Here is a 22,740-nt window from a genome sequence, read left to right as displayed (position 1 = left end):
TCATAACTGGTTCACGGCCCACCCATGTTTTTTGGTTGTTTATCTCCCTCCATATTGTCCATTCCTCAAACAACTTAAGAAATTTTTTCTTCCTGGGGATGGAAAGCGCATGACCGAAATCCACACTTTTTTTTTTTTTTTTTTACTGTAACTGTATTCTGTAAATACTTCTGTTGATGTATATGTAGACCCCGTTATGTGAAACTTGTGTTGGTTGGGATGAACACTGTGCACACTGTCTTTTACAGTAAATTATATTTGGTCCCATGTATTTGTGTGCTTTTTATAAAAACAATATTTTGAAATATTTTACAATGCACTTCTGTAGGCCTATATGTACTGTCTGTAGTAAGTGTAACACTGGCTCTACAGGCTTTCATCTAACAGGTGCTTTGACTTTATTGTTCATTCTACCGTTGTTTCCTGGTCATATGATGAATTGTCTGTAGCTTGTACTCTCTGTTGTGAAACCACAGCCTTCAGGTTTCAGAAGGATTCAGATATTAGAGGGAATTAGGGGTAAGTTGCACCACTTTTTATTTAAATGCAAAGAAAAGAATTACAATTATATTTGTAAGTGTTTAGTGTCTATATTTATTTACATTATTTCTGGTATTTAAAGAAAACAAAGTTGTTGAAATGTTAATTAGTATTTTGATTTGAGTCACTGTCTGGACCTGCAATATCTAAAAGAAAGTATTTTAATTTATAAAGGAGATTTAAAGACTGATATTGTGGTTTTTTAAAGAATGATTTATAGAAGGCATCTACTAAAATGTAAACACTTTACACGACAGTAACTATTGTCTGTCATATTAAGAACAAGAGTCTTTTGATGAAATTTAAGAATCACAGTGCAGCTTTATGATACTCATTAAGTGTCATTTAAATCTTTTTACTTTGTCCTTCAAGCCACTAGCTTTGTTAGCAAGATTTTAGTAAGCACAAGTCTGACTTTCACAGGTTTCATTTTGACATGAATATATCCGTTCAGCCAACTGACAATGAAGCTTCAAAATGTTGATTGAGTTAACTGAAACTTGCATTTAGTAAGTGTATAAAACTACTTTGGAAATAAAACATTTGATAGAGACACCATAATAAGGCATTTTATGTTGCACTCGTAGGTTTTACAGATTGCCTGTTAACCAACAGAGAATAGAACAAGCAAAAAAAGTATAGCTGGGCTTTTGTTGATGAACGCAACATGACTTTACCCAGTAACTTTGAGATATTTATTGCACTTCAAGGGATAGTTCAGCTCTAAGTGAAAGTTTACTCAGTGTTTACTTGCAGTTCTTTATTCTGTTGAAAACAAAAGATGAAATTTTGAAGAAAGCAGGTTTCCAGCTTTCTTTTTTTGTGTTCTTCACTCAAACAGGTTTAAAAAAATGAACAGTGAGAAACTAACAGGATGTTCTATGTATTTATTTATTTATTTATTTAAAATGTCATGCGTATCTATAGCTGTAGTTATAATAGCTGACTATTTATAATGTCAAATTGCAACATATCTGACTATGTTTACAATAGTTTTAAGCTTTGTTTTCTTCATTCATTAATTTTCCTTCGGCTTAGTCCCTTATATATCAGGGGTCACCACAGAAGAATGAACCGCCGACTATTCCAGCATATGTTTTACACAGCGCATGCCCTTCCAGCTGCAACCCAGTAATGAGAAACACCCATACACTGTCACATTCACACATACACTATGGCCAAATTTGTTTATTCAATTCACTTACAGCGCATGTCTTTGGACTGTGGGGGAAACCTAATCACCTGGAGGAAACCCATGCCAACATGGAGAGAACATACAAGCTCCACACAGAAATGCCAACTAACCCAAACGGGACTCAAACTAGCGACCTTCTTGCTGTTAGGCGATAGTGCTCACCACTGAGCTGTCCACCTTTGTAATGTTATATTAGATATTTGTCCCCATGGATAATCATATTTCATGAATTCAGTTGCTAATTTAAACAAATGTAATATACTGCCTGTTAAAGTAATATGTAAAGCACAGCGTCTAGTCAACTGGACAGATCTCCACACAGCTGTTAGTGACCTGTATGCCATTACAGTCTTTCTGAAATTTTGCATCCTTCCCACCATGAGTGAAACGGATAAACCGAACTCCGGGTCCATACTCCTTAAAGACATGGCTCATCTGAAATAAAGCAGAACAGTAGTCAGTTTTAGTCAGTAACATTATTATTAAATAAACTATTAGTAAAATTCTGCTCACTTGACGCCATGGATAAACACCTCCTTTGGGAAAGAACACTTTCTCAGGCTCAAAGGTACAAACAGGGTTCATCTTCTGATCGAGCAACTCCACACAGATCTGATATTCACTTCTATGATCAGAGCGTGGAGCATACCTGTAGAAAAACAGGTCATGTGTGTAAAGCACATTAAACAAAGGTATTTAAGGTAGTTCCTGATTTAAATTTAGTTTGGATCTAATAATAAAAAACAATCATTTTCTCTTCATCATGTTATTTTAGAAATATAAGAAGAAACTGTTTTAATTATTGGGAATGGTGGTGATTGTATGGGTGTTGGCCAGATTGGGTAGCTATATATGAACAAAGGAAAATTAAGACCTGCTAATAAAAAGATTTAGGCCTTTTAACAACATTTTGGTAGATTTAGGACTTTTTAAGACCTAAAATTTAGCTTTTGAGATTTAAAACTTTTTAAGATCCCACGAACACCCTGTATATGCCAGTAATCATTAAAACATTAACGGGGTGGTCCACGGCGATATCATATTTTAAACTTTAGTTGGTGTGCAATGTAGCAATGAACGAATTTTTGGGGCGATGCCCAGCGCCATGCATTTTAGAATTCGCAAGTCAGCGGCTGTCCGCGGCGCCTAGCCACGACTCATGTAGGGGAGAATCACGTCAAACTTATGAAATGTGAGGGCTCATGGAATCAACTTAAAGGTGAGTAATGGACTGTCTTTGACAGCTTGTGACATTATATATCATCTGACACATTATACAATTACATGGACACCAATACTCTGATTTTAATATGATTAAGACAATACTCTGATCACGAGTCTACTACGCAGTTTGTGTCTGTGGTCTTTTAAAATAATCAAAAATCACTGTTTACGGAGGAAGCATTTATAGGCTGGGGACGCAATGATGTTAATGGGTCTATGTGCTATAACATGTAACTGAGAATCGTGAATGTAACATTCAAAAAGCAGCTCATGTAAACACCTGAATCAAATTACTGACTTATTCTGATTAAGGCAAATCATTAGATCACTGATGTCCATGTAAAAGTAGTAACAAGCCCCAAACCAGAAAAAAGGTTTTCCCTGATTTTGATGACAGCCTTTCCACAGGTTAGTGGTAAGCAAATGTAATGTTTAAATCTTGCATTTATGCTAACAAACAAATTATCGAAAGAAATATATTAAAACAATTCAAATATATAAAACATGAATTGATGTTTACTTTGAACGTGTTATAAATATACATTTATATTGTTCAATTATAATGATTATTTATATATATATATATATATATAAAAAATTGATATATATTTATATATATATTTATATATATATATATATATATTTTTTTTTTATATAAATATATATTTATATATATATATATATATATATAAATATATATAAATTTTTTATATATATATAAAATATATATAATATAATATAATATATATATATATAAAAAATTGATATATATTTATATAAATATATAAATAAATATATAAATATATATATATATATATATATATATATATATATATATATATATATATTTTTTTTTTTGTCTTTAATTTTGTGGCTAAAAAGTATCGGTTCAGGCATCGTTTTGGCACCAGTTTCGTTTTAAAAGTATTGATTTAGCACTGGTATAGAAAAAAAACCCAAACGATACCCAACCCCAGTAAAGGCTGATTTATACTTCTGCGTCAAACACCGGCGTATGCTACGGCGCTGACGCATAGCCCATCGCCGTGGCCGTCGCCGTCACTGACGTGCACCTCTCAAAAATTGTAACTACACGTCGCAACAACGCGTAGCGCAAGCTCTGTGATTGGTCGGCTTGCTAGCGCCGACGAGTCTGGGCGGGACCGAGAGCCGCGCGAATGGCGCGAGCGATTGTTTACAAGTGTGGAGTCCCGTGAAGGAGCTCCGGATGGAAAGTTTTGTTCTTTGTTTACCTCATGGTTAAAGTTGTTGCACGTCCGCTGGATCCTGCCTCAAAATGAGCGAGTTTGAGTCACTTGTACATCCAGGAAGTGTTCAGAATAGCAAAACAGAAGCAAAGAAACTCGACACAGAGGAACATTTACACCTCACTGCCCACTAGCGTTTCGGAAGTGTTAATGCAGACCAACGGAGACAGCGCGCAGAAGTATAAATGCCCAACCACGCGCGTTGCCTGCGCCGTGAGTTGCGCCGGTCACAAGACGCAGAAGTATAAACCAGGCTTAACTAAGGGCATGTCAGAGGTGCTGTTATGTTATAGCAGAGATAGAGCTAACATGCTGTCCAAGCGCTGCTATTTCCACAGAGCTTCGTCTGTTTCTGTATTTGGGCTTTCAGAGGACACGACACAAAGACAGAAGTGCTTACAGTTCAATATTAATTATGTTCCAGAGAATCATAAAATACACAGCAAGCATGATTTGAAAAACATCTTCCAGAATCTCTCCCAGTTCAGTGCTGGATTCGGCTAAAATCTCCTCAAAGCAGAAGCTGTGATCCACAACCTGTAAGTGTTTTTTTTTTGTTAAAATTGATCATGACATGTACAGTGTCTATCTAGTGTTAACGGTATGCTGTAGCAACGATGTAAACAACAGGAAATGCTGTTTTGCACCGCAAACGATTTAGCTACTAATTCATATTTATCAGTCAAACTGCTGTAAACACACACACACACTTCACCGGCATGTGCAGCCTCTCTCAATGTGTGTGCGTGACTTTGCATTGCTTCTCTTTAGGCAGATTTTTCATGCGTTTTACATTTCAGATAATGAAGTCGCAAAAGATATGCGGATGATTCATATAACTTGCACATGCATATTCCAGATATATGTGAAAGACGTTGTGTAATGCATTGAGTTAAAAAAATACAGGAGAGCTCGTCTAACTCGTGTAGCAGCAGAAAAATAAATCAAGTGCTTTATTCTTCCGTCAGCAATATTACGATATATTACAGAAAAAAACTTAATCCAAGCATCAGAGAAAAAGAAAAAGTCCCATGCACATGTGCTTGTTACACACGTCTACAGAAAGTTCACACATTCTCACACACACACACACACACACACACACACACACACACACACACACACACAATGGCGATGTCTCTTAAAGGAGCCGCAACCCATTTTCACTTGTTACAGGCACTTGTCAGATTTTATTATAGAGCAGGCAGGAGGTTGACTGAGGTTTACACAGCAGAAAAGTGCGTGCTTGTAGGTGTAATATCTCAGCACTTTATCACATCCTCCAACCCACCAGGGGGCGCACATATTGCCCTATACTCCTCAACATTAGATGGCAGTAGTGACTCTTGTTCCTCTAAACTCTCTTGTAATCAGCGTAATCACCACCACCTGTTTTTTGCTTTATATAAGACTGCTTTGTATCCTGCTCTATGTTCAGTCCTGAACCCAACCTCTTGCTGCCTCGTCCAGTTTCCAGTTAAGTTGTTCTCAAGACTTTTTGCTTGCTATTTTGCTGTTTAATTGTTATGAGACCCTCGTGTCTATTTTATTTTGTATGTATTTTTAGGAAGCTCGGCTTCCCTATTTTTGTTGTACTTTTTCAACCCTGGCTGTAGAGAGATATTATCTCCTTTTTGTCAAATTCACTTCAGTAAAGGCTGCATTATTTTTTGGAAATTCATACGTTGTGGACTAACTTTGTTCCTCCTCTGCTCTTGGGCCACCAGTTGCTGGCTTGGCTCATCTAGTAAGAACTACTGCTAACCACACCGTAGACGCGGGTTCGATCCCCACTCAGATCATTACAGTAGGGGTGTGACATGGAGCCAATACGTGAATTGCAGCACATTATGACAGATGACCTATCACTAGGTCACTTGAGGGCGGGCCTTTCAGAAGAACTAGGAAATATATCAGTGGTTTTCATGTTAGCTGAGTAGCTGTGCATAATCAAAGTAAGATAAATGAAAAAAAATATTTCCTTTAAGTGAAACATGAGCACACATTGCTTTGCATCTTATAAACACAACCAAGCCTTAAAATTACTTTCTGGACCACCCCTTTAAGTAAAGATCATGTTCCGTGAGGTCATTTTGTGGTAAATTTCTTACTGTAAATACATCAAAACTTCTGATTAATACTATGCACTGCTAAGCACTTTTTCTGATTTTCTTATTATTTAGTTTTTTTTTTAGAACCCGGCATCAGACAGTTTCATCTCATCCCATCCAGCAGTCACAGGGCGTCAATATGACATCACACTGACATTGTACCCCAACATTGTGGGGTAAATGAAAATCAGGTTGACGCCAGAACCCAACGTCCTAAAATCAATTAAAAATCAACATTTAATGATGTTACAGCTTGACATTGTGTGGACATCACCACTATGACGTCTATCAGACGTTGGATTTTGGTAAGCATACCTGATGAATAAATCTCAGTACTTGACGTCAATATGACATTGGTTTAAGATGTTGGATTTTGGTCACTTTCCAATACAACCTATAATAAACCAAATATCAACATAATTTGACATCAAAATAACATTGTCTTTAGACGCTGGCTAGACGATGAGTTTTGGTCACCTGATGTCACGACCTAACTCTAACATATGAACATATTTTGATGTTGTGTGCCTGCTGGGGGCACATAAAGCTTCCCTGGAGTCTGAATAAGAAAAGTAGAAGACAAAAAGTGAAGTAATGTTTCACATTTGTGACAGGACGCAAAAATCTTTAAAGTATGTAGAGCCAATCTGAACAACTTGATTAAACACACCTTACACTCTTTTCCTACTCATCCACACAATGCGCGTAATATAATATAATTGTCTGTTAAATATTACAACTTAATTGAAAAACCTTCTTTCACAAACCACTTTTAGGTTATAGTCAAAATGTATTAAACATGTCAGACTTTGTCAGCATTTGCAGCTATAACAGAAAAATTTACATTGTCATAGCGAATTATATTCAAAACCTTAACGAAAACTCAAGATATAATAATAAAATTAGGTGAGCACATGGAATTCTAAAAAAGACAGTTTTTATTTACAAAATCGGTGGCTTTCAAAATACTGTATTTCGATGGCAAATTTCCTTAAATGGCTAAAAAAGTCCCCCTTTCATCAATGTTTTAAGTGGTAATAAGCTTACTAAATAATAAAGAATATACTTTAGTACTTGAGCCCTAAACATTGCAGCTAGATTGAAGATTTATTTTGCCTCTATTGTGTAGGAAACTTGACAGAAAGAGTGGAAAGGAGTGGATAGTACCACAAGCCAAGACTAAATCAAGCTTATGTAGATACTTCCAAAAGAGACAAAACATTCATCACAAAGATTATTCACAGACAGCTCATTCACAAGAATTATTCTCATTTACGGAATCCACCAATTCAGATACTGTAGTACAAACAGAGAGTTTGTGTGAACGCTCACCAGTCTGAGATTTTGATATGAGGTTGCCGTTGATCCATAAACATATCACTGTAGCCCTCTTTCTGCAAATCAATCAGCTGTTGCTTCAAACACAACCTGAGAACAATTATTTTGGTGACAAAATGTGAATGGAATTAGTGCATTTATAATGTTGTAACATTGATTAAAGTAAAGGATGTAAAATATCAGATATACCCGTAAGATGTTACAAAACATGTATCGACCGGAAATGTTCGCATGTTTTCAGCTGTCACCCATTGGTGGCCTCTGTTTTCGACAAGCTCCCATTCTTGAAGTCCAGCTAATAAGTACACCAGAAAAGACATGTTACTTAAAGCTAGTGACGCTTATTGTTGTATTAAGTATATTGTTGTATTAAGTTAAGTAAGTATATGAAATTACCTTGTGCGCTGGGATTCTTGATCAAATTACGATTTATGAATCTGGTGCTTTGTGTGGAAAAAGAAGGTACGTTTTAAATGTGGACAACTGTATATTACTAAACATAACCTGTATTAGCTCATTTCACATTAACTTTAAGTACCTCTTCCAAGCAGCAGTACCAACTCTTAATATGTAGTTCAATCAAAAGTGAAAATTCTGTTATTAATATGTCATTCTAATTCCCTGAGACTTTCACTCATGTTTGGACTACAAATCAAGATATTTTAGATGGTATCCAAGAGCTCACCATCATCCATGCACAGTAATGGTCCCAACAAAGTAAAAAAACAAAAACAAAATTGGACTCAGTGTCAGTATGGGGCACGCATTCAGGAGAGCATGTTGTGCTCCGTCATGCTGCTGATGTATTACATTGTATGTGCCTGTGCTTTATATCAAACAGAGGAAGTTATGTGCAGGCTTCCGGGGTATACATTAGTGCACAGCGTTTATGAAAGTGCGCCCTATACTGACACCAAGGAGAAGAAACTGTTGAATAAAGTCTTAAGTCTTGGTTTTGTATTCATGTAGCTTTATAATAATCAGGTTGAACAAGGTTTAACACCACTTAAGACACATGGACTGTTTTTAAAATGTGTTTGGAACCTTTTCTTGACTTTGAACAAGTCAGAGCTATTGTGGTCTATGGAGGGTCAGGGAGCCCTCATATTCCATGCAACATTTCTGAATTTTTCTACCTAAATTGTTCCAATTTGCACTTTTTTTTCATTGTTAATGTTTTGTTTCACAATAAATGGCTCCAAGCATTGTTTTTCTGCATTCTGCATTTACTTTTTTAAAAAGTAATAAAAAATGTTTTAGAAAGCTCCACCTCTCATCATCTGGACAGATCTCCACACTACTGTTAGTGACTCTGATTCCATAATGACCTGCCCAGTAGTGTGTATCCTTTCCTCCGTGAGTGAACCTGATAAATCGAACTCCAGCTCCATAGTTTTTAAAGACATGTGCCGTCTACAATAGAGCAGAACAAACAGGGACAGTTAGGCTTTGACTGTTCATTTGATTATAGATAATTGGACATATCTGTGGTGCCCAAACTCGGTCCTGAAGGGCTGGTGTCCTGCAGATTTTAGCTCCAACTTACCTGCATGGATGTTTCTAGAAAGCCTAGTAAAAACTTGATTTGCTAACCCAGGTTGTCTTTTTGACGATGGAAGTAAAACTTTGCTGCACACCCTCCAGGACCAAGTTTGGGCACCCTTGAGGCCATTAAAAAACTTAAAACTTGTAAAATGTTATTGTGAGTTTTTCATTTCATAAGGTTCTTGTTGCAGCATAGATTATGTAATTAGTGTGAGTCCTTCTATATAGTGTGTCTTAATCAGGCAGTGTACATCATTGATTTAAAACAAACCAGATGTTAAACAGGCTTATTCAAAATTTTAAGTGCCCGTGCATATAGCCTATTGGACCTTCTGTATTACTTTACTTACTTGACACCACGGCTGAGAGTTCCCAAAGTGAAATACAACTTTTTCAGGCTCAAAGGTACTGATGGGTTTGTTCTCCTGATCAAGCAACTCCACACAGATCTGATACTCACATCCACAATCAAAACGTGGTTCATACCTGTGCCAGACAAATATAAAATTAATGTGACACAAACAAAATCGTAAGTTCAAGGCACTTGAAAAGTAAATGGAGAAAGTTAAAAAATGTTTAAGAATTCCTGAACCAAAGAGCCCCGACACATCAATTACTGCTGAAGCACTTTTTGTTTGATTCTGGATTTATAAAATAAATGTTTTCTTTTTAACAAAGCTGTGCATTCATAGTAAAGCCTATTTGAGTTTAAAGCTTATACAGTGTTTTTTAACAACCCAGGCTCATTCTGAAATCGTAGTCCTGTGGACGTTTCTAGAGACCGCGAATTATGTCTCGGGAGGTATGTATTTTTGCAGTTTTTGTTTTCACAAATCCCCAAGAAGCTGCTTTGTGTGCTTTTTCGCATCTCAAATGTCTCTCGCGAGTGCCGCTCGCGCTGCTGCTGACCGGCTGAATGATTGACTGGGCGACTGGTCAATCGACGCACACACCCTCCTCCTTCCCTAAACCCAACCAATTTTACCGATTGATCCGCCCACCCATTCACTTCCCCTAAACCAAACCGATGGTTTAAAATAAAGCAGTCCAGAAAAAAAAGCCCTCGTCAGATTTTTTTACCACGTTTTTGGATTTTACCACATTCTCACCCTGTTGTTCACTCGTTCGTTTTATTCTTTGTATTCTGTTTTTGTCTTACCTGATTTCTGGAACCGCTCTTCCCCGGACTCAAACCCGGTCGTCGTCATCAACTCCTTCTCTGCGTCTTAAGTCCGCTGACGTACACTATGAGCTAACCGGACAAACTGGTTGTGGCGGGAAAGCCCTCCACGCGGAGGTAAGCAGTCAGACAGTGAGCACCAAAAGGAAAGGCGTCATACCGCCCTGTATCGTTCACTTAATGAAATGCAGCCATACATACCTCCAGCTACGTAATTTGCGGTCTCCAGAAACGTCCGCGGGACTACATTTTCAGAATGAGCCTGGGTTGGTTTATAAAGGAACAGTTCCAGCAAAAATGAAAATTCAAGTCAATAGTGTTGTAATATTGCCTGTTAGAATTTCCCTATTCCTAAGGTGTTTGTTTTTTAATGTTTAGTCCAAAGTCAAAATAGCTTGGAACAACAGGAAGACAGAATACATAGGTGAACCATTCATTTAATGACATATTTAAATATGTGTATAACAGAGGCCGGGTAGCAAAGTGTTATGCAGGTAAACCTCTCTCCTCTGACCTCTAAAGGTGGTGTAGCGACAGACGCTATAGGCCATGGTCTTTAGTCTCCCTGTTAGAGCAGCCGACTTCAAGCCAAAGAATAGCCATTTCGATCCCAGTTCAGAGCGGGTTTGGTGCAGAAGGACCGGTGGGTTACATGTGGGGGATCATCCGGGATGGGAGTGAGGTTTAGGGGGGTGAGTGTAACGAGGCCAGCTCGGGAGAGAGCCCTGAGCTCAAAAGGTCCTTGAGCCCTGGGCTCCCTCCCGTTTGCAAGGCGAGAGGGGAGCCTTGAGCTCAGGCAGATCTCGACAACTCCACTCTTGATAAGAGCTGATGACTAAAATGAATGCTATGAAGAGATATGCTGCAGGGGGAGGGATTGACTGTAGTGCTAAATCTAGATTTATCAATTCATTTGAAGTGTATGTTTTTGGAATGTGGGAGTAAACCGGAGAACCCGGGGAAAACACACGCGAGCACAGGAAGAACATGCAAACTACACACAGAAAAGACCGCCGGCCTGTTAAAGGACTAGAACCGGTGTAGTATGCTGTAAAGCAACAGTGCTAATCACTGGGCTACCATGCCACCCTATGGAGGGAAAGGTAAAGAGGTAGGGGTGGAAGGGGGGGATTCTTCAAATCGAAGATGACTGTAGTGAAAAAACACTGGCTCTTTATAGTGGGTTAGGAATGGCCTGATTGGTGGATCATACATGCTAATGCAGAACCAGCCGTGTTCAATCATAATCACGTGATCCTCTTGAAATTAGTTTATGAATAAACTTCACCAAGCGACAGACATTAGACGCCATGGTCTTTAGTCTCCTTATTAGAGCAACCGACTCCCATGCATAGAATTGCCGGTTCAATCCCAGCTCAGAGCACGTTGAGTGCAGTTAGACCAGTGGGTTACAAATGTTTTACATAAAACAAAACTAAGAAAAATATATTTGAATGAATACTCGCCAGTCTGATATCTTGATATGAGGTTGCACCTGATCCATGAAAGTATCACTGTAGCCTTCTTTTTGCAAATCAATCAGCTGTCGCTTCAAACATAACCTGAGAACAAAGATTATTGCTGATTGGTGTTTAATTATTGATTTATTATTTAATTGCAACACTGACTGAAATTTAAGGATCTAAATGATCAACCGTACCCAAAAGACGTTACAAAGCATCTGGTGACTGTGTCTGTAAGAGGTTTGCTATTTTCTGCTGTCACCCAGCAGCCGCTTCCACTATGTACCATCTTCCATCCTTGAAGTCCGTCTAATGAGAACATAAGAGAAGTTACTTAATGCAAAATAGAATGATTATAGCAACAGTCTTATTGTACAGTCTTCACCTTCTGCACTGGGATTAATCAGCAAGTTGGATTTCGTGCATCTCAACCTACAGGTGGAAACAAACTAAAAGGTTACACAATATAAAAACATTCTGCTGTACTGAAACACAATTAACGGACATCAAACTTGTGAACCATAAATGTCTTGCAGTGAAGTGTCTTGTTCTTACAGGTTTATTTGTTTTGTCCCTAACAAATTTACCTTCTTCGTGTACGAGAAGGCACAGTCATTTTAATCTTTTTGACTTGAGATTTACGATCTCTTTCACTTCCATTCATTTTTGAACGTTAAAACAGCTCGCTATGCTGCTTGATGTTGCAAACTGATATTTTCTTATTATATTATTCTGCTTTGTCTGTATAGTCAAGCAAACACTTGCTTGTATTCTTAGTCATTTCTCCCATAGGCAACTGAATCGGAAGTTCTAAAACAAATCGCAAAAACGAGCACACTTCCGCATTGAAGAATAAGGTCAGTAGTGTTTTTGTGATGAGTCATCAGTCAGACATGTTGAAAATCTGTTAGCGAAGCCATTGAACCAAATGAAACTTGGACATTTTGCTGATTATTGCTGCTGAAAATGATCAATTATTGTCATGTTTTGGTCTGTACTAATCAGACCAAAGAAACAAAAACAAAAAAACATTTGTAGTACTAAAGATGAACAAAATTCACAAACAAATCAAAAAGAAAACATCCTATTTATTAAATCAGTTTGAACATTTCAGTTTTCCCTCTTACCAAGAGGTTCTCTGACAGCTTATATGCATTTTCCCATGGATTAGACAGCATAAGCAGAACAATGTATTCGGTAGTAAATTACTGTGCAATCCAATGCTGGTATTTACATCCAAGTATCTAGATTATGACAGAGCATACAGGTAACTGACTATATCTGTAGGAGCCATTTGGCAACTGTTCATTGTTCCACTAGGTGGGGCTCTCTAAACAGGCTTTATAAGCATTCACACAGAGAGACACACACACTTACACACAAACAAACGTGCACACACAGCCATATACACACACACATTCATTCATGCTTTAGCATGACGGTTTGTTTTGTTTGTAAGTCACGATATGTGGCAGTGTTTGACTTCTACGAACGGAAACTTACCTGGAAGGAAATTTGTGAACTATTGGAGTTTGCAACTGCAATAAACATAATTATCTACGGGCACAAGTAAGACTGTTCATTTACACTTCATCAGCCAGAGGACAGTGTGCGTCAGCTGGGTGCCTGTCTAACAACATCTCAGGGACTTCAAGCAATAGGCTTAGCCTCTACAATATCATAACATGAATGAAACTCCATATATGGTAAATGTGATTATTTCCCAATAAATACAGTAAGGGCTACTTATGTAAAAAAATTTCAAATTGTTTTTGAGAAGCGTTTATTTTTTTTTACTTTATTTTTACATTAGACACATAAATGATCACTGTTTTAATCTACTGGCATCGAATGCAAAACACATTTTCATGGATGGTTACTTGGCGCCATCATGAATATCACTTTAAACGTAAACCATTGTCAGTAATAGAGCAACAATGATCATGAGTTTGAGAAAGGCACATCTGTTTCATATCAGTTTATTTGTGGCTTGTCTATGTGTCTAGTGAGCTGCATCAATAGCTTTGTGGTTCAGAGGTAAAGTTATATGTCAAGTTATTATGAGTTTAATCAAATGAGTTTTATCAAAGCATTGTGTTTACTTAATGTGTAGTTCAATGAGAATACTGCCAAAATCCTATTATAATTATGAGAGTGCATGTAAACATACTAATTTACTGCACTTTAAAATGCTTTAAGGGTGCTTTTACACCTTTCTATTTAGTTCGGTTGAATCGTACTAGTTATTTTTCCTTCTTGGTGCGGTTTGTTTGGACAGGTATAAATGCAGCAATCAAACTCGAGTGCGCACCAAAAGGGGACCAAAATAACGTATCGAGACTTGCTTGAAGAGGTGGTCTCAGTACGCTTTTAAACGAACCCTGGAGAGTATGATCCGTACTAAAACAGACCCAACCACAAAAAGTACTGCACCTTTTGGACTAATCCAGCTACCGTAGGCTGATGCGCTGTGCATTACGGGACATGGAGGAAAAATATTTGTTGACAGCACTTTACCAACAGAGAGTTAGTTGGTAATATTTCCGGAAGATGAGCATGTCGCAGTTTAGCTAAATTAATTAACGCCTCCTCCTGAAGTGACGAGCGATGCATTTAAACATTGTTTTCCAGCCGCGGCCGCTCTTTATTCTCGAAATGTATAGTTTGTCTAAAGCAGGGATACAATCAGCCAGCGCAGTCGTCCCTCCATAGTAAAAAGTGACATTTTGTCTCTGCCGGTTTTGTTTACTTGCGGGAGTTCATTGGCATTTTCTCCCACATGAATTCTGACCAATCAATAAGCAGTTTAGGAACTATGTTTAACAACATCAGGCCAATTAAAGATGTGGATTTTGTCAGATGACTGCATTTTGGTTCTTTTCAACTGGTTCGGACCAAAGCCAGCAGTGTGGTGTGAAAAAGACCCAAAGACGGCAGAAAATGCAACAATGTATCATTTATTGCCCTTGGTCCGACCAAATAAAGCGAATTACAGATGTAAAAGTACCCTAAAAGTCCTCATCTGAGAACCTGTGAAATCCTTCTGGAAAGTTGTACCTCTCTGCAGCTGGACAGATCTCCACGCTGCTGTTAGTGAGTCTTATTCCATTATGGCCCCTCAAGAACTGTGCCGACCCACCATGAGTGAAACAGATAAACCGAACACCAGGTCCATAATTTCGAAAGACACACGTTATCTGAAATAAAGCAGAACAAACACGGTATGGTTAAGCTTTGACTATTAGTTTGAGTAACTGAACCGTCAGTATTTTCTACTCACCTCACACCATGGATAATTGTCCCCATCTAGAACCATTCTATACGGATGATAGCTACTAATGGGTTGCATCTCCTCATTAAGCAGTTCCATAAAGACCCGATACCTAATTCCATAAGGAGCAGTTGTGGTATACCTGCAGATAAGACAACAAACAAATGTGTTTCTGTTTTTATTTTAGAGCCTAATTTAAAACAGGAACAGTGTTATACCCAAGCGGCAACATCCCGCTCTCCCCAGTGAAGCTAATACAGAAGTAACTGCAATTTATCGAAATTCCGCTAGTCCTGGCTCCATAATAGAGCACATTTCTAATGATCCCAATGTTAAAATGGCCAACTTTACAGCAGAAGAAAAAGGTGTTTACAGTCTAGTACAAAAAAGGATTTTGGTGCATATAGCTCAGGGGTGGCCATCCCTGTTCCTGGCGAGCCACCTTCTTGCAGATTTCAGTTGCAACCCATATTAAACACACCTGAACCAATTAATTAGGACCTAAACACCACGTGATAATTACAGGCAGGTGTGTTTGATATAGGTTGCAACTGAAATCTGCAGGTGGGTGGCTCTTCAGGAACAGGGTTGGCCACCTCTGATATAGCTAATATTACCCTTCATTAAAACTGCGAGGGGGTGAATTTTTTTTATAACTCGTCTGTTTAGTTTATATTAATTTATATTAAGTCTGCATAATTAAAGATGGGGCCACTTGAGTGACAACCAGCGAGACCTAGCTGTCACTTAAGTCACCTCACATGATTGCGGCTGATTAGCCGCTTAATTCATAAATCATAAAGCATATAAATCATATTTTTGTTTTAATTTTTTTTATGTGGCTTTACACTGTCAGTTGCCTTTTGGAATTATTTCCTACAATTACCAGATAATATAGCATGCTGTGTTCACCTAATTGTGTTCACAAACCCTTTAAGTGGCCTCCATTTCCCAGGTGAGTGAAATGATTTACTTATATACCATCTCTATAAATGTATTTGTTTTATTTAAGATCATTTATCATTTATACTTTTCTTAAGAACTTAATTGGACTTCAGAATCTGACAGATTGATTAGCTGTAGGCTATAGCTGAATTACCAACCTATGTCACACGGGTTCCCGGTTGCAAAAAGAGACTGGTTGCAATATCAAACATGTGGTGTTGTGTGGTAGGATGCCAAATTCAAACAGAAAACTTAACTTTTACCGTACACCACACTGCTTTAATGCCAACCGCAGACGTCTTTGGCTAAAAGAGAGCTGAATAAAGTGATGATCCTCATTAAAAATGCTCCACTCTGCAGTTCAGACTCAGCAAAAACATATGGTTACATATGGTTTATTAAACTGCGGACACTGAATGCTTAGAATGAAACGTGAAAGTATAAGTTCAAATACCCTGCTGTACAAGTGCCGTTCACTGTCAGAATGCAGTTTTGCTTGTTGATGATCATTACCCAGGCCTTGTATAGTCCCGTCTTTTTTTCTTGTCTTAGGCTCGGCAGAACCTTGAGTTTTACCACTACAATTCATTCATTATTTCTTTATTTATTGCCATGTCAGCTACTAAGGCTATTTTCATGGCAAGAGCATTTCAGTAATTAACAAACATCAACAGTAAAAATAAATAATTGAATATACAGTTTAAATAAGATTTTTCTGATTAATACATGTTAAAAATTCTAATACTTTTTCTGGTGTCACTTTGTTAAAAATGTCCTTAAGAGAGTTCTCATCATAAAAAGTCTTTCTGGAGTCATTAAAAGCAGGGCAGTCCAAATGTGTTTTACGGTCCATGGGGTCTTACAGTGCAAACATTGGGTAGGGTCTTCATCTTTGAGTAAAAAGTTATGTATTAATCTTGTATGTCCAATACGGCATCTGGTAAAAATTACTTGATCAGCTCATTACTTAAAATATCTTATACCTCTGTGTGTAATTTCAGGCTGGATTTTGTGTAGTTTATTGTTTTCCAGAGTATCCCACTCCTCTTGCCACTTATTTAAAATGTAATTATTAATAAAAAGTCTCATCTCTGATAGAGAAGTTTGACATTTGTTCACAGCTTGTTTTAGAGCAGCTTTAGCAGCTGCATCCGCTTGTTCATTCCCTGAAAGTCCAACATGTCCTGGTATCCACCAAAAAAATAAGGTAAAATTTGTTTTGTAGGTGGTGAACTTTAGTTAAAATATTTTTAATCAAGGGATGATCACTCTTTGAAGATTCCATCTGTTGAAAACATGATTTAGAGTCATGGTATTGGCATTCAAAGACTTGTAGGCCTTCTCTCTTGTAAAATCACTTGGAGCTTCAATAAGATGGTTGTATATTTGGGGCTGGATGCTTGGTCTTTTTATCTTATCCAATATCCATTGGGAGGCTGCTATTGCAGATGGACCTGTCAGACGAAAGTCGCTTACTTTAGTGTTAATTTTGCCGAATCACTATTCTTATCACTGGGTGACAAGCTGTTATAATATGCTGAAAGCATTATGTAAATAATATATATAATATGTAATCAATATAACTTATTTCTAAGACAACAGCAAACTCTGTACCACATCGGATGTCATTCCCTTGCTGTAAATGCAAGCACTACTGTTTTTTTCTGCAACCTCGCTGCGAGCGCATCCTGAATGTTTACTAACATGGTAATTCGTCTAAAAAACAGTCATCTAAAACGTTGGCCTAAAGTGTTATGCCTGGATTTAATAAATGACTTGCATTTACTAACACAGACTATATTTGAAGTATTTGGAAGTAACTTAGAAAACAACGTTTAGTAGCTCAATGTGTTACAACAGTGATTTTAAAAGTCTAAACACTTTATTGATATAGTGTACAACCAAGCAAATGTGGTCAGAACACAAATGAGTCGCAGGTAATAAAGTATTAAGCGTTTCTCCCAAAGAAAAGCCTGCCTGCAAAATGCTATTAGGCATCTGTAGCTCCACTGACACTCCGCCTCTGCCCTTTTTTGGTAACCCCCTCTTGGTGCAATGACGTGCAAACCAAATGACAACAGTTAGCCACGCCTACATGTAGCTACAATTGCGCTCTTCAGAAAACTATGGGTGATGTCAAGGATAAAACGTCCATATCTTTTACAGTCTATCGTTTTACCAGAGGGTAAGGTACAACCCAGGTAGGAGGCGACGTTCTCACGACCTTGCGCAACATTCTCTGAAAGTTCCCTAAAGGTAATGAAAGTCCAGATCCTTTACAGAACATTAGGGATGTTCTTAAAACGTTCTCTTTTAGTCATAAATAACGTTCCCAGTATGACTTCAGGAGGACGTTCTGTTTTGGTCATTCTATGGTGTTACATTTTAGTCCCTTTTCTAGGGGTACGGAGACAAAAGTAACAAAAGAAAATTAATTAGGATAATTAAAAAAAAATATCAAATTTTAATTGGATCGAATTAATAATAAATTAATATTTAATAATGTGCGTGGAGAATCTCCTTTTTCTCTATCCCAGCATACCTTCACTTTAGATATAATAATAACAAAAAAAAAAAACTCTGAAAAGAGATTTCAAAAGAAAAATATTATCTTTTATTCATTGTTTAACAAAATTCAATATTTTTTTTACATTTCCAGACAGGGTAAACAAAAACAAAGAGATACTTAAATAAATATTATCCTAACCAAAATCATTATGAGAGGGTAAGGCCAAAAATAACCAACAAAACAAAAAGCTTCCTAAATTGAAAAAAAGTTCTAGATTTCCTAATATATATATATATAAAGAAAACTCAAAACAATGACAATGCTCTTACCCCATAACAGGAAACTTAAAGGATAAACAAATAAATCAGCACTCGTCTCTCTACACGGCTTACTTGTCACATAAAGTTACACGTCACACTTATTTACACTACAATCTCACGAGATTCACAAGCTCACAGTTCTCAATATCCAACAATAATCTCTATCACACTATAATCACTGGGTTAGGGAAAACAGGGACTCTCTCCGTGCTTTGCCGCTCTGCCTCTTTATAAAGCCTGGAAGCTCAATCAACAGCAACCGATCCAATTTGCTCTGATTGAAAACGGGTGCGGCTGGTTTGGAACGCTGCTCAATGAGAGAGAGAAAGGCAGAGAGACAGAGAGAGAGAGAGAGAGAAATTAATAAAACAAAAGGAGATAGCAATAAGCTGCCACTCACACCAACAACTCTGAAAATTCCCTAAAGGTAATGAAAGTCCAGAACCTTTACAGAACATTAGGGATGTTCTTAAAACGTTCTCTTTTAGTCATAAATAACGTTCCCAGTATGACTTCAGGAGGACGTTCTGTTTTGGTCATTCTATGGTCACATAATAACGTTACAAAGAGAACCTTTTTAACATTAACAGAATGTTTTCACATGGTCCTCCTTTAGTTATATAATAATAACGTTTCCAATATGACTTTAGGAGGACGTTCTGTTTTGGTCAGTTTATTTATTCATTGTTGGTGCGTTGCTATTTTAAGGAACTAAAACAAAGTGTGTAATAGACAAGCTGAAAGCAGCGCAGATATCCTTACAAATGAAAACGAATTAAAGGAATAAAATATGACAAAAAATATTATTTTCTACATCAATATAAAAAACCACTGCCTTCATCTCAGGGAGCTTTTTTCAGTTTTTTTACGACAACTTGCTTTTGTATAATGTTATTATTGTTATTTATTATATGCATATTTACATGTGTTTATTAAAAACAAGCTTAGATTAGTCCACTTGTGGGTTTTTGGACTGTATGGGCCATATGAACAGGACGTGTTTTTGGATACAACTCAGTTTTCTGACCCCACTTCTATATTATTGCTTATTTATTTGTTTGCTGGAAATTAGAATTGAATTTAGAAGTAGTTTTTAAACAAATTTTTGCGCTTAGCAAACAAAGATAACTATGTAGGCCTATGGATATCTTCAGTGGAGTGTAACACTGTTTCCTTATCAAAAGATATTTGAGTGGCAGTTCTTTAAAAAAGATAAGTGGGATGCAGATATGGAGATTTATATTTTTTTTATTCAAAATATACTAATTTATAATTATTTTATAAGACTCAAGCATCACTGTATAGATCTGAAAGAAAAAAAATAGATACAAAAAGTAAGGCAACCTAATTGTAATTATTGTTATTTATGCTTTGTTTCAGGCAGCAGAAAGACAACTGGAGGATAGAGAAAGTGACTAAGACTCGCACACAAACACACAGACACAGCATATTAAAAATTTAATTGTTTGACAAATGCTTTATGTTTTCTGCCAATAAAGCCAATTTTAGTAATATTTTATTGATTGAGCTCTTTCTGTCTCTAACATTTAGGACAAGAAAATAACATTCTGTGAAGGTCCCAAAAATAACGTCCCCCACACCTTTAAAGAACTCAACATCGTGACCTTCTGGGAACGTTACTAGACAATGGCCTTAACACCAACAAGGATGTTATAAGAACGTTCTGAGAACGTCACATTTTCCAATAAAGTTTGGTCCCCTTAACATTCTTAGAACATTCTGAATGTTCTGTAAAGGTCCCCCAAAACATGTCCTCCACACCTTTAAAGAACTCAACATCGTGGCCTTCTCAGAACGTTCTGGGAATGTTACTAAACAACGTCCCTAACAATGACAGGGAGGTTATGAAAACGTTCTAAGTACGTCACAATTTCCAAAAAGGTATGGTCCCCTAAAGAAATCAACATTGAAATTTTAAACCTTTAAAGAAATCAACATTGTGACCTTCTCAGAACGTTCTGGGAACATTACTAGAGAACGTCCTTAACACCACCGGGGTTGTTCTGAGAATGTTCTAAGAACGTCACAATTTCCAAAAAAGTATGGTCCCCTAAACATTATTAGAACGTTCTGAATGTTCTGTAGAGGTCTCTAAATAACGTCCTCCAAACCTTTAAAGAACTCAACATTGTGACCTTCTCAGAACATTCTGGGAACGTCAAATTTCTAGCTGGGAAGTTGTTCACAAGAATTAATCGCAATAAATGCAAAATTCAGATGCTGTAGCATGAGTTGTGAGTTGTGTGAATACTCACCAGTCTGAGATTTTGATGTCAGGTTGCAGTTGATCCATGAAAGCAGCACTGTAGCCTTCTTTCTGCAAATCAATCAGCTGTCGCTTCAAACACAACCTGGGGACAACGATATTGGTTAATTCATGCTTTGTTTACATTTTGTATCACTGACTGAAATAGAAAGAGTGCAGAACTTTCTCGAAAGATCTATATATCAAACATACCCATTAAATGCTACATAACATCTGGTGACTGTGTTGTCCGGGAATGGTTTTCTATTTTCTTCCATTAGCCAGCAGGCCTTTCTATTACCCATAATCTCCCATCCTTGCAATCCAGCTAGTCAAAAGCAACCAAATAATAACAAAAAAGATTAATGTGCATCCATTTATTGCACAATGTTAAATACATGGCTCACCTTCAGCTTTGGGATTTTTGAGCAGGTTACGTCGATTCTTATTTAGGATGTAAAACTGACACCAGTCCTCTGGGGGTCTGGAAGCATCACAGGGCTGAATTCCCTCTCTCCTACAGCGCCCTTTCCAGTGTGCAGCACTGTCCACTAGCTCTTTCCACTCATGACACACCAGACGACACACTCGCACCACCTGATGAGCGGGCAGATTCAGCAAGATCTTCTCAACCACAGCTAGAGGTACTTCTAACTGCACCCCTGAGTCCTGACAGGAAAAAAGATCACCTTTAAAGGGTCACGAAACACCAAAACACATTTTTTGAGCTTTTGACAGTCGTATATGTGTCCCACACTGCTAAAAACACTATTAGGACACCTATATTTCACTAAAAAGTGTAAATTGGTTGTTTTTGCGTTATTTCAAGCAAATTCGTACTTCCTGTTTGAAACGAATTTTTGAAGCTGCGTCACGGTCATGACATAATAGCGTGTATTCCAGCGTGCAGACTGGGCGTCTGTGCCTGAGTGAGCCTTATTACGTCTTACAGTGTGATACATTAATGCATGAGTTAGGCTTGGTTCAAACCAATCAGCGCGCTCTATTGTGCAACTTCATTAATATTCATTTGTGTCACCGTGTTTACACCACAAAGACGCCACGTTGTGTTGGCAAAACAAGCGTGAAGTGTTGCTTTTATAGTTTGCTGCCGTTAAGTTTCGTTTTCATTTTCTCTCTGTGGGAGCTTATCTGGATCACGTGTGGATTAACAGTGTACGCGACGCTCCACACAAATAATTTACGTGTCTAAGGAGGATTATTGTTTACCTGAGAGCTGTTCTCATCTGCAAACGCTGAAATCCGGATTTGCTCGTAGTCTTCTCTTCATAAAGATGCGGCTCTAGTTGCTGGCGATTGTCCTGTCTCTACAGATTTGGTAAGTGAGCGACCAGTGCTCTTTGTTTATTCAGTTTGTTCATATCGAATTAAGTTAACTATAGCACTGAGTGCAGAAATGTTAGCACCACATTTAGTGACCGGAATAACACACGCGGCTTTCTGACGCTACCTGCCGTGTGCATCTAAGTTTCCGGGAAATGCGGAGTTTTTTTTTCTCTCATTAACACACGCGGCTTTCTGATGCTACCTGCCGTGTGCATCTA

General features: G+C 37.6%; 1 protein-coding gene and 1 long non-coding RNA gene across 13 annotated transcripts in view; one reads left to right on the top strand and one right to left on the bottom strand.

Annotated features, from left to right (window-relative positions):
• Positions 1-1,412: 1,412 nt before the first annotated feature.
• fbxo44.7 (F-box protein 44, tandem duplicate 7) overlaps positions 1,413-22,740 on the bottom strand; it is a 54,418-nt gene continuing 33,090 nt past the window's right edge. For 6 of the 12 annotated variants that reach the window (XM_087306144.1, XM_087306149.1, XM_087306145.1 and 3 more), the window contains 15 exons: positions 21,583-21,844; positions 21,389-21,503; positions 21,186-21,281; positions 15,145-15,277; positions 14,922-15,061; positions 12,250-12,296; positions 12,062-12,173; positions 11,868-11,963; positions 9,572-9,707; positions 8,947-9,089; positions 8,073-8,119; positions 7,866-7,971; positions 7,671-7,766; positions 2,249-2,384; positions 1,711-2,170 (listed from right to left, as the gene is read on the bottom strand). In XM_087306144.1, the coding sequence (XP_087162270.1) occupies positions 2,030-2,170; positions 2,249-2,384; positions 7,671-7,766; positions 7,866-7,971; positions 8,073-8,119; positions 8,947-9,089; positions 9,572-9,707; positions 11,868-11,963; positions 12,062-12,173; positions 12,250-12,296; positions 14,922-15,061; positions 15,145-15,277; positions 21,186-21,281; positions 21,389-21,503; positions 21,583-21,844 (1,806 nt within the window). In that variant the 3' untranslated portion in view covers positions 1,711-2,029. Of the gene's footprint in view, positions 2,171-2,248; positions 2,385-7,670; positions 7,767-7,865; positions 7,972-8,072; positions 8,120-8,946; positions 9,090-9,571; positions 9,708-11,867; positions 11,964-12,061; positions 12,174-12,249; positions 12,297-14,921; positions 15,062-15,144; positions 15,278-15,353; positions 15,604-18,671; positions 19,217-21,185; positions 21,282-21,388; positions 21,504-21,582; positions 21,865-22,740 lie in introns of those variants that run through there. The other 6 variants (XR_015522956.1, XM_087306150.1, XR_015522957.1 and 3 more) reach the window with 6 other exon arrangements.
• Positions 3,822-8,113, top strand: LOC141380472 (uncharacterized). Its single transcript, XR_015523381.1, has 3 exons — positions 3,822-3,935; positions 4,481-5,479; positions 6,039-8,113. It is a non-coding gene; the product is annotated as an uncharacterized LOC141380472 (long non-coding RNA).

The sequence above is a fragment of the Danio rerio genome, chromosome 23, assembly GCF_052040795.2.
Source record: "Danio rerio strain M-AB ecotype USA chromosome 23, GRCz13ab, whole genome shotgun sequence".
NCBI classification, from domain to species: domain Eukaryota; kingdom Metazoa; phylum Chordata; class Actinopteri; order Cypriniformes; family Danionidae; genus Danio; species Danio rerio.
The sequence above is the reverse complement of the archived record's forward strand: the minus strand, read 5'-3'. Positions and strand labels throughout refer to the sequence as shown.